Source organism: Rhineura floridana, chromosome 7 (genome assembly GCF_030035675.1).
Source record: "Rhineura floridana isolate rRhiFlo1 chromosome 7, rRhiFlo1.hap2, whole genome shotgun sequence".
NCBI classification, from domain to species: domain Eukaryota; kingdom Metazoa; phylum Chordata; class Lepidosauria; order Squamata; family Rhineuridae; genus Rhineura; species Rhineura floridana.
In genome coordinates this window covers 154,044,761-154,057,149 of record NC_084486.1, presented here as the reverse complement: position 1 = coordinate 154,057,149, position 12,389 = coordinate 154,044,761, and the positions used below count along the sequence as shown (strand labels likewise).

At 46.8% G+C, this 12,389-nt stretch overlaps 1 protein-coding gene across 1 annotated transcript in view; it reads left to right on the top strand.

Annotated features, from left to right (window-relative positions):
* Positions 1-5,232, top strand: part of LOC133389730 (probable cation-transporting ATPase 13A4) — a 69,855-nt gene extending 64,623 nt beyond the window's left edge. Inside the window, 2 exon segments of the mRNA XM_061637756.1 lie at positions 584-664; positions 2,559-5,232. Coding sequence (XP_061493740.1) covers positions 584-664; positions 2,559-2,795 — 318 coding nt within the window. The 3' untranslated portion in view covers positions 2,796-5,232.
* The last annotated feature ends 7,157 nt before the right edge of the window (positions 5,233-12,389 follow it).

Genomic DNA, 12,389 nt, shown 5'->3' with positions numbered 1-12,389 from the left:
GAGGGAATGGGTTGATCTGCTGATCAGCTGCGAAATCTCCTAGACCCTGAATTTAAAAACAAAATGCACTTGAGCTGCTCCCACCAGGTTTTACAGTAAAAAGGGGTGGGCGTGATGACTTTTGTGTGCCCCTGTTTTCAGAAAACAGAGGTAGGGAGGAGACGCACCGGAACAGGGAGTGTGTCTCCACACTTGTGCTATTTGCAATGCACAAAACCAGCCATGAGATGGCTCTATAAGAAGCCTTGTCAGCCTCAGGTGTGAAAATAATACAGAATGATCTTCAAGGTGTTTTTGTATTGTTGTTAAAAACGATTTTAGCTGTTCTTATGGTATGTTTGTAATTTTCAGTGAGACATATGTAAAAGTTGATTCCTATTAGTATCGGTAGCAGCAGCAGCGGCAGCACTAATACTAATAGCAACAGAAGCAACTCAGCCTGGGACCCGGCTGATAGACTCAGTGAACACATCCCAGGCAGAAGTGCAAAGGGTGCGGGGAGGCAGGTCAGCTTTTGAACTGGACATCTCCTCCCCCTCAGCCCTCCCATTTCTCTGACCTGCTTCCCTCCCTCCCCCCCCAGCTCGTTTGCACTCCCACCGTTTGGAGGATCTCCCTGCTTGGCATGCTGTTGGCCACCTTTGCCCTCTCTCTTCTTGTGGAGGTGAGTTGGGTCTTTTGCAAGGTGGTGGTGGGGAGCCAAGGCCTCTCACCCTGGGAGGGGGCAGGGAGTGTCACTTCTCCCCAAGATAGAATGGGAAGGAAATTTCTTTCCAACTGCAGATACACCAGTTGGTCAGGGTAGAACTCCCCAAGAAAACTCTTCCTAAATTTAACAAGCTGAAGTTCATTTCCCCCCCAAAACAGCTCAGGCATACTTCTGAGTCTGACCCAGGCCTGCTGGCCATTTGTGATGATGATTGTTGTTGTTGTAATTAATTAATTATTACTTTTACATCCTGCACCTTCAACTCCCAAGAGTTTCCAGGGGAGCAAACAATATTTATTTATTTATTTATAATATTTATACCCGCCCTTTTCCCAGAGAACTCAGGGCGGCTTACAAGGATAATCATAGAAAAGATTAAGACAGTAAATATACAAAATTAAAAACAATTAGAATGAATAAAATCAAGTACAATTAGTTAACCAATTCAATTAAAAGCTCGTCTAAAAAGGATCGTCTTCACCTTAGCACGGAAGGACAAAAGCGAGGAGGCTAATCGCACTTCACTAGGGAGCGAATCCCACAATCTGGGGGCGGCCACCGAAAAAGCCCTATTCTGGTCTTTGCAAGAAGAACTTGTGAAAAGGATGGAGTAGTGAGTAAGGCCTCACCGGAGGATCTTAGAGTCTGGGCAGGTTCATAGAGGGAGATACAGTCTAACAGATAACCTGGACCTAAGCCGTATAAGGCTTTATAGGTCAAAACCAGCACTTTGAATTGTGTCCGGAAACATATTGGCAGCCAGTGGAGCTGGAACAGCAAAGGGGTTGTACGTTCCCTGAGCCCGGCTTCAGTTAACATTCTGGCTGCAGCTCTTTGTACCAATTTAAGTTTCCGAGCAGTCTTCAGTGGCAGCCCTACGTAGAGCGCATTACAGTAGTCTAATCGGGATGTAACTAAGGCACGTGTCACCATAGTCAAGTCTGATAGGTCAAGGAACGGGCGCAGTTGGTGAACTAATCTTAATTGAGCAAAGGCACTCCCGGCCACAGCAGAGACCTGGGCCTCCAGGCTCAGAGCTGAGTCCAGGAGTACCCCTAAACTGCGAACCTGCGATTTCAGGGGGAGTGTAACCCCATCCAGCACAAGTTGAATCCCTATTCCCTGATCCACGTTATGACTGACAAGGAGCACTTCTGTCTTGTCCGGATTCAATTTCAGCTTGTTCATCCCCATCCAATCCATCACCGATACCAGGCATCAGTTCAGAACCTGGACAGCTTCCTTGGTATCATGAGGTGGAAAGGAGAAATAGAGTTAGAACATATGTACATATGTACATACATAATGAGAACATCATATGAAAGAGGCACAAAAAATCCATTGAAATCAGCAGCCCTAGCTGCTGACCTGGCAATGATAATCATCTTCTGGTTTCCACCCTCAATCTGCGTTCGTTGAGTGTGGCAACCGCAGCTGCCTTCAGTCAAAATGGCCCCACTCCCTCCCTACCCGATCTAGGATAGGTATTGAGTGAATATTGTTGCGCCCCCGCCCCCCAGAAAGACAGACACGCATGCACACACACACACATTCTCGGCTTGCTGCCACCCCTGTTTTCTTTAATTTTTCCGTTTCCGCTCATAAGATAACTTTTTGGCCTGGAAGTTCTAGTAGGCCTGATGAGCTACAGCTTTTGTCTACAAATCCCTCACGGCCGAGCTTCATCCTCCTGTTATTGCAATGTCCCTTCTAGGTGCTTCTGGGTGACACCATTGGCCAGTTACGCATTTATCGTGGCATTCCTAAAGGTTCACATTGCTTCACTCTCTGCCTGCCCTCTCCTAGCCCTGCGCAAGCCTCTGACTGGTCTCATCCCTTCCCTCTTCAGGAGGCCGTCATTGAGAACAGAGCCTTGTGGGCACTGCTGAAGAGAGCCTTTGGGCACCAGTCCAGGAGCCGTTATAAGAAGCTGCAGAGGGCGCTGGAGAGGGACTTGTCTTGGCCTCCCCTGAACAAAACTGACTTAGCAGCGTCTGCTGCAGTCCAAGTGGGTGGTTTTGGGGCAGCCTACAGCAACCCAGTGTTTGTGAGCCACGAACAGCCTGATGCTAGTCTGAGGTCCTAAGGCGAGGTGGCCACCGCTGTGCCTGAAGGCCTGGCCTCCGCAGCCTGACCTGCATGTCTCTTTTGTTCCCTTGTCAAAAGCAGGCACCAGCAGAACCAAAAGTTGGTTCTGAGAGGCAAAATCCCTTAAGGGCGGAGAGGCAGTCCGCAGCTGCTCTTCTGAATCTGCAGAGTGGCCCCTGAACCAATCCACTGTGAAGATAATCGGGTTTCAAAGCTGAAGTGGGCAGCTGCTACAGAAGGAGGATCTCTCAGGTTGTTTCCAGCCAAACTGTTTCTTGAGCATTCATTCTGATTTGTTTGCACAAGGTTGGCAGGGAGGTTATATCATGTTGGATGTTTCTTGAGCATTCGTTCTGATTATGTGGGGAGGCTTTACGAGACCACTACAAGCAACTGCTATCCTACACTTTCCAGGGCATTATCCCTTCACTGCAAAATGTCTTCATTTTTCTTTTCTTTTTGCAAGTGGGTTTGTCATGCAGCAGCACCAAACCTTCTTTAATCATGCAACCGAAAGTTCCCTTTATGCAATTGAATCCCACCTACAAAATAGCAACAGGCTAAAAGTGCCCTTAGACACCAGACTGTAGCTTGTGGCAACAGATAAAAAGCAGGAGGTAGGGGGGGTTAGTGTGTGAAGTCAGCCTGGGAACATGGACCACCGAAAGTGTGGGCAGGTGAGCGATGATACTGGAGGAGGGGAGCCCCCAGCAGGGACCAAGCAGAGGGCAGAACTGTTATGTAAATTTGTATAAATGAGCAGAGATCATCAGCAGTCTGAGCTGCTTGTGTGCCAGTGTGTGCGTTTACCTAAGTGGCAGGCTTTTACCCTGCATGAGGACCACTGAGACTTAAGACTTAGTAAAATAAGAAAAGCTACTTTATTTATAGAAATACATAGTAGATAGAAAGGCAGGGCTAGTTCTAACTAACTAACTAAGCGGGAGGCGCAATGCCCAAACGTGGGTACTGCCCTCATGGCTTAGAAGAGAGAACAAGGACAAAGGTGTCTCCTCTCTCTTGGACAGCCGGAGAAGAGAGGAAAGGGCGGAAGGAGGAGAGGCAGATAAGCTCCCTAAGACGTATCAGTCTAACAACGGAAGGAAGTCAGTCAGAGCATCACAGGTAAAGGTAGTCAAGCCTATCCATCTGGAGGACCCTCACACTATCTCCCTTCTGGAACATAAAGAACAACACAGGAGTTGCTCTTGTCCCCCTTCCAACAAGAACAGCCTTGCAGATGGTTCTTGTTCTCCTCCATGGTCAGAGGCAGTGAATGCCTCTGAATGCCTGCTGCCAGGAATCACACGTGGGAGGAGTGCTCTTGCACTCAGGTTCTGCTTGTGGCTTTCTTCCCATAATGGGCCTCTGGTGAGCCACTGTGACAACAGGATGCTGTCCTAGATGGGTCCCCTTTGGCCTGATCCTGTGTCAGGCCTCTTCTGATGTTCTTACGATGCAAAGGGGATGCCAGGAAGAGGCTGGTGTGCTCACAAGAGGGAAGACTGCCACGCGCAGAGATGGAGGGGAGCCACCAAGCCTGAGCAGGGCCCTCTTCTCCTCCTGAGCCAGGAGCCCCCACCTGCTCCGCCTGTGGCCTCTATACTGGACAGCAGCTGGGAGTGCTGGAGGCCCAGGCGGGATGGGAGGATTTTCTCTGGGCTCTGCTGTGTCGCCGTGGCCTGAGAAGGGCACAGGCACCTCAGGCCCTCGAGAGCACTCAGCAGCCGCTGCGCAGGCAGGCCTGATCCCGCTCAAGCCCTTTGGGAGAGCACCAAAGGCCCCAAACACCGACAGCTGCTTTACCGTGCAGGTCTGTGCTTGCCTGACTGCCTTCAGTGCGGCTTATCCCAAGCAAGTGTGCTCGGGGTTCCTGACGTGGTTTCTCTACCTCAGCCTTTCGCCTGAAAACCTGCTTTCCGCTCTTCCTCCAGGGGCTTTATTTCCCTTAGAGAAAAGTATAAACACTGAGATTCACAGAAGCTTGACTTATTTATGCAGCATATTTGTGTGCAATCCCAGTTTTTCCCCAAGTGGCACGCAGGTGGACTGCACGTGGCCCTGATGCGTGGCTCAGAAATCCATGCCAATTCTGCAAAACTGCAGCAGCAGGGAGCTCAGTAATGCAGTGGATTGTGTGTTGGATGTAGACCACTGGAAACCTGCGTTTGGATCTCCACTCTGCCAGGAAACTCACTGGGTGATCTTCAGCCAATCACTGTCTCTGTTAGCCTACCTCACAGGGTTGTTGTGAGGATACAGTCAAGCAAGGGGTGACCCAGGTGTGCCATCCTGAGCTGTTTGGATGAAGGGCTGGATTTAAATGCAATAAATAAATACATGCAACATTTCTGAATGTCACACATTTGTTTTCCAAAAAGTGACCAAGCAACAGGTTGATGCAAGAGCCAAGCGGATGCCCGCTGCAGCTGAATCAAAGGCCATGTGCAGTGACACTAGTCCAAGCAATATCAACCATAGCTTTGCCAAATATCATCTGTACATTGTTGCCCACCCAGCGCCCTTCTGCAACGTATACAGAATTGGGGTCTCTAGCTGGCTGACCCCCTGCCCCTGCCTGATCAAGGTAGAGAAACTGGTCTGCCACGCAAGGAGAATCACCACTGCCAGCCCCACAAGTACAAGGGCTGCAGCAGGGGGTTGTGAGGACAGACTATGCAGGAGAGATGGGCAGGCGGCATTCTGCTCAACTGCTGAGAAAGAAGTTAAAACCTCCCAGCCAGCTTTGCAGTTGAGATCTGTAGCCACCGGGAACTCATGGTAAAAAGTGCACCCCTTTGGGGCCAAATTAATCAGCGTATAGATTTCACACCTGGATTGGCTGGCAAATATGGAGCAGGAGAGCTTCATAGGAAGAAGCAGAAAAGCAACTGAGTGTGGAACCTCCCCAATGTTTTAAGGGAGGGGGAATATTTATCAGTGCCAGAGAACTGCTTAGAGTAAATGTGCATTCAGTTAAGCAAAACGTGGGTAAAGACTGCTTGATTCCTTCTGCAATGCCCTTTAATGCTGAACAAGTTTCAGTTTTGGACCTTTTGGATGTCTAAGTAGCAGATCTGGGATTTGTTTTGCCAGTGAGCCAGTTCTCAATTGACACTTCATCCTTTGGAGGTGACTTGACAGGAGTGTTTAAAATGATGCATGGCCTGGAGAAAGCGGACAGAGAAGTGTTTTTATCTCTTTCTCACAACTCTAGAAGTTGGGGACATCCTGTGCGAAGAAGCCTGCAAGGCCAACAGCACTCTCCTTTCCAGCTACTGGTATGCAGAGAGAGACAGCCTCTGACTGTGGAGGCAGAGCGGCACCATCCTGGCTAGTAGCCACTGATAGCCTTATCTTCCTCCATCAATGTGTCTAATCCTCTTTTAAAGGCATCCAAGTTGGTGGCCATCCCTGCCTCTTCTGGGAGCTAATTCCACAGTTTAACTGTGCACTGCGCGAAGAAGTTCTTCCAACATTCAGCTTCATTGGGATGAGGTTCAGTAGCTGGTTTCTATCCGTCTGAATTCTGACAGTCCAACTTTCGGTGTCGAGCTGCCCTTTTTTGTTCCTGATTGTTTTCGCAATGGCCGATTCACAGGGTTTTTTTCCAGTGGAAAAAATAACATAGTTGTTAATCAAAATGCTTAGGCACTTGTTCCACTCATTTGTTTTTCTATTTAAATATCAGTTAGGCAGCTAATCGCCCATTAATTCTGTCTCTTACTTCAGGTTTACTGCTGTGCTGCTTAATGAGGCCTCCCCACCCATTTTGCTATGCTTGTTGTTTTGCAGTACTTTTGATTGTTAATGGCGATTGTTATCACCTAGTCAGGAGTTAAGAATGCATCAGCTTAGAGGAAATCTGATTACAAAGACAATAACATAAAATTTGGATTTATTTTTTTAAATAACCCTGTCAATGAGAACCGCAACCCGCCACAAGAAATTAGCACCAGTGCAAAAACGATGTGGATTATTGGATTATTTCAAAATCCGGTAATAAATTCGATTTGATGAATATTCTTCTCCATCCCTAATGTCTGCAAGTTCTAGTGTTAGGAGAGAGGGGGAAAAACTTTTCTCTGTCCACTTTCTCTATGCCAGGCATAAGAACATAAGAAGAGCCTGCTGGATCAGGCCAGTGGCCCACCTAGTCCAGCATCCTGTTCTCACAGTGGCCAACCAGGTGCCTGGGGGAAGCCCGCAAGCAGGACCCGAGTGCAAGAACACTCTCCCCTCCTGAGGCTTCCGGCAACTGGTTTTCAGAAGCATGCTGCCTCTGACTAGGGTGGCACAGCACAGCCATCACGGCTAGTAGCCATTGATAGCCCTGTCCTCCATGAATTTGTCTAATCTTCTTTTAAAGCCATCCAAGCTGGTGGCCATTACTGCGTCTTGTGGGAGCAAATTCCATAGTTTAACTATGCGCTGAGTAAAGAAGTACTTCCTTTTGTCTGTCCTGAATCTTCCAACATTCAGCTTCTTTGAATGTCCACGAGTTCTAGTATTATGAGAGAGGGAGAAGAACTTTTCTCTATCCACTTTCTCAATGCCATGCCTAATTTTATACACTTCTATCATGTCTCCTCTGACCCGCCTTATCTCTAAACTAAAAAGCCCCAAATGCTGCAACCTTTCCCCGTAAGGGAGTCGTTCCATCCCCTTGATCATTCCGGTTGCCCTCTTCTGAACCTTTTCCAACTCTATAATCTCCTTTTTGAGATGAGGCGACCAGAACTGTACACAGTATTCCAAATGCGGCCGCACCATAGATTTATACAATGGCATTATTAATTTTACACACTTCTATCATGTCTCCTCTGACTCGCCTTTTCTCTAAACTAAATGTAAATGTACTGCCTTCAAGTCGATTCCGACTTATGGCGACCCTATGAGGAGGGTTTTCATGAGGCTGAAATGCAGTGACTGGCCCAAGGTCACCCAGTGAGCTTCATGGCTATGTGGGGATTCGAACCCTGGTGTCTCCCAGGTCCTAGTCCAACACCTTAACCACTACACCACACTGGCTCTCATTTTCTGTAAACTAAAGAGCCCCAAATGCTGCAACTTCTTCTCATAGGGAAGTCGCTCCATCCCCCTGATCATCTTGGTTGCCCTTTTCTGAACCTTTTCCAGCTCTGCAATATCCTTTTAGTGGTGAGGCAACCAGAACTATACACAGTATTTCAAATGTGGCCGCACCATCGGTTTATATAACAGCATTATGATATTGATAGTTATATTCTTCATAGCTACCACAGATTGGGTCAACATCTTCATCAATGCAGCTTAACTCCAACAGATGCTGCCTCAGTTCACTGTTCTCCATCAGATTTCTCAGGGAACTACCAGGCCATCAGATGCTTTCGGAGAGAAACTTAGCTCTCTTGCATTGTTCTCTCAGCCTGACTCAGTCAGGACTGTTGCATGTTTTGTATTTCATACAGACAGAGATTTAGCACATTCCACAGCTGGGAGGAGGAAGGGGAAGGAAAGTAATCCCCTTTCCCATTCCAAAAAGGGTTTCTCTTCCAGAAGAGCCAAGCCAAAGAGAGCTATCTTCTCCACAACAAAGGAAGGTGCTCAACCAGTTCCAGACCCTTCAAGGTAATCTCCATCAGTCCTACTGGTTTTACTCACTCTTACAATCATGAACCTCAGGGCAGGAAGGGGCCTTGAGGTCATCCAGCTCAACCCCTAATGCTGTTACAGAATTACAAGCTGTATATCAATCCCAGGGACAGGGAACATGTGGCCCTCCAGTTGTAGCTAGATCCCAACACCCATCACGCCTTCCCTTTGGTCAAGCTGGATGGGGTTGCTAGGAGCTGGAGTCCAACAATATCTGGAGGACACCAGATTCCCCTCATGCCATTCTGCTGCTTCCCAGAAACTCATTTCAAAACAAAACCTTACAAAACTTATAGTGCTGAACTCAGAAACGCTTGCTTAACAACCCTCTAAGTTTTCATGGTAATACACAAAACACTCAGAGAGAATCCAGAGTTCAAAGTGTAAAACAAGAGAAAAAAATCCAGACCCCTGTTGGACTTTATTCTGTCAGTGGTCTCATAATTTGCTGAAATTAATTAAAAATCGTACATGTTCACAGAGTACCTGTAATCTTATTACTGACCTTGCCCCATACTCTCATTTTCATCTTCTGCAGTTTAAAAGTTTAAGAACTGCCTAGTCGACTTTTAATCAATTTAAGAAATTTAGCATTGGGGTCAATGATAAGCCCAGGCATGCTGAGTAAGAACCAACATGTCTTGTTTCTGTTATTTGGGCTGATTGCAGGCCACCACTCACCATATGCTCAGAGGCACATGTTACCAAATTGTTCCAAGCTACACAGGAAGTGGATTGGACTGTGAAAGGCCAACCCAAATTGTGTTTGCATTTTGACAAATCTGTAGGGCAGTACAATATCTCAGAGAGGAGGTCAGGTCTTGTGCTCCCCTGGTGCATTCACTATAGCTGCCCAATTTCCCTGCTTTTTAAAGTTTGATAGAAATATCTGTGTGCTATAGGTACATTTTTAAACTGCAAGGTTTTCTTTTGCCTATTAGTGAATATATACACTTGTGCAAAGCATATAGCCAGTCTTGACCTACATTACACACCCAGATGTGAGTCATTTAGGGTGTTTGTTGAGGTTTGGGTGTAACCCCACTCAGTGATAAAGTGCAAGATCAAAAAAGAAGATAATGGGGGCTCCCTCAGTTCCCCATCGATGTGCAATTCTTACTACACAACAGTTTGCAAGATTCAAAAGATTTGAATGTGTAAGAGCATGTTCCTTTCCAATATGTAATGTAATTCCAGCACAAGCCCAAAATGTACAGCAAGAGGAAGAGGGAAAAGTAAAATGTGAGTTCCTCCTGTAAATACATCATTTTAAATCTTAAAATATTAAGATTAAGGAGCTGTATCAGCACTTGGGTCCTCTAAAGCAAGGTTTCTGGGAAATATCTCCAAGGTTTCTGGGAAATATCTTCTTTAGCTGTGCTACTTCAGACCCCTTTGACCAGTCTTCCTAAGGACAGAACCTGGAAATCACAGAAACATATGATTGGAGTTGGAAGGGGTCTATAAGGCCATCAAGTCAAACCCCCTGCTCAAGGCAGGAATCTAGCTTCAGGCATTCCCAACAGATGGCTGTCCAGCTTCCTTTTGAAGGCCTCCAGTGTTGGAGAGCCCACTACCTCTCTAGGTAATTGGTTCCATTGTCGTATGGCTCTAACAGTTAGGAAGTTTTTCTTGATGTTCAGCCGAAATCTGGCTTCCTGCAACTTGAGCCCATTATTCCGTGTCCTGCACTCTGGGACAATTGAGAAGAGATCCTGGCCCTCCTCTGTGTGAAAACCTTTCAAGTACTTGAAGAGTGCTATCATATCTCCCCTCAGTCTTCTCTTCTCCAGGCTAAACATGCCCAGTTCTTTCAGTCTCTCCTCATAGGGCTTTGTTTCCAGTCCCCTGATCATCCTTGTTGCCCTCCTCTGAACTGTTCCGATTTGTCTGGATCCTTCTTAAGTGTGGTGTCCAGAACTGAACGCAATACTCAAGATCAGACCTATCCAGTGACTTGCCATAGACATTTCATCTGTAAACTATTGAAGCAGTGCCGGTCCTACTATTAGGCAGAGGCCCCAGGTCATAGTCCAACACTCTAACCACTACACAACACACCTAAAACCAAAAGACAACAGCTGAATGGGACACCATCCTCTGCCATACAGGGGGGCAGCTAAGTAACTTAGAGGGCATAGGGCAGGCCACACGGGCAGACAGAGCTTGGCCCTCCCAATGCCTTGTCGCTATCTACTGACTGTGGCCTGCTCAGAAAAAATTGCCTTAATATCCCATGCAAGTAAAGTAATGCTCAAGATTCTACAACAGAGGCTCTTACCATATATGGAACAAGAAATGCCAGATGTCCAAGCTGGATTTAGAAAGGGAAGAGGCACCAGAGATCATATCGCAAACATATGTTTGATAATGGAACGGAGCGAGGAATTTCAGAAGAAAATCACCCTGTGCTTTATAGATTACAGCAAAGCCTTTGACTGTGTAGATCATGGAAAACTATGGAATACTTTAAAAGAAATGGGGGTGCCACAACATCTGATTGTCCTGATGTGCAACCTTACTCTGGACAAGAGGCTACTATAAGGACAGAATATGGAGAAACTGTTTGGTTCTAATCGGAAAGGGTGTGAGACACGGGTGTATTTTATCACCCTACTTGTTCAATCTATACTCAGAACATATCATACAGAAAGCAGGATTGTACTGAGACAAAGGAGGTGTGAAAATTGGAGGGAGAAACATCAATAATTTAAGATATGCAGACGATACCATCCTATTAGCAGAAACCAGTAATGATTTGAAACGAATGCTGATGAAGGTTAAAGAGGAAAGCACAAAAGCAGGACTACAGCTGAACGTCAAAAAGACTGAAGTAATGACAACAGAAGATTTACATAACTATAAAGCTGACAATGAGGACACTGAACTTGTCAAGGATTATCAATACCTCGGCACAGTCATTAACCAAAATGGAGACAATAGTCAAGAAATCAGAAGAAGGCTAGGACTGGGGAGGGCAGCTGTGAGAGAACTAGAAAAGGTCCTCAATTGCAAAGATGTATCACTGAACACTGAAGTCAGGATCATTCAGACCATGGCATTCCTGATCTCTATGTATGGATGTGAAAGTTGGAGAGTGAAAAAAGCGGATAAGAGAAAAATCAACTGATTTGAAATGTGATGTTGGAGGAGAGCTTTGCAGCTATCATGGACTGCGAAAAAGACAAATAATTGGGTGTTACACCAGAACTGCCACTAGAAACTAAAATGATGAAACTGAGGTTATCATACTTTGGACACATAATGAGAAGACCTGATTCACTATATAAGGCAATCATGCTTGGAAAAACAGCAGGGAGTAGAAAAAGAGGAAGACAACAGATGCTCTTGGAGCTCGCTGATTCATAGGGCCGCCATAAGTCGTGACTGACTTGAAGTCACATTACACACACACACACACACACACACACACACTGAAGTGGTGGTGGTGGCGGCAGCAGCATGTGTGTTGTGTGAGTAGAGCAATGCTTGTGCATGCAGGATGCTTACTGGAGCGGGCTGACTCCATCACTGCCTGCTCTTCCCCAGTGACACTAGGCAACCCAGCCAGCCAGCCAATACTGCCGTAACTGAGGATGGGCTCAGCCGGGTGCTCAGGGGAGCAGCCTAGGAGGAGCAATATGGGGCTGCTGCTGACAGTGCCCAGCATCTCCTGCCTAAGGCAGCCCCCTCACTCTGCCTAATGGTAGGACCGGCACGTGTTTCAATGGTTAGGAACTCCACTGGGGATGGGGAGGGGAGGATTTTAGATAGCAAATGATGGGAAAAAACCCTCCCTGCCTTGGGACCCTGGAGAGCCACTGCCGGTCAGAGTAGGCAGTTCTGGGCTTGACTGTGGACCAGTGTGCTGCCTGGTATAAGGCAGCTCCTGTGTTCCATGCTGACATGAAACCAGTTTCCCATAATCTCTCTAAGCCCAAGTGACTCACAGGGACGG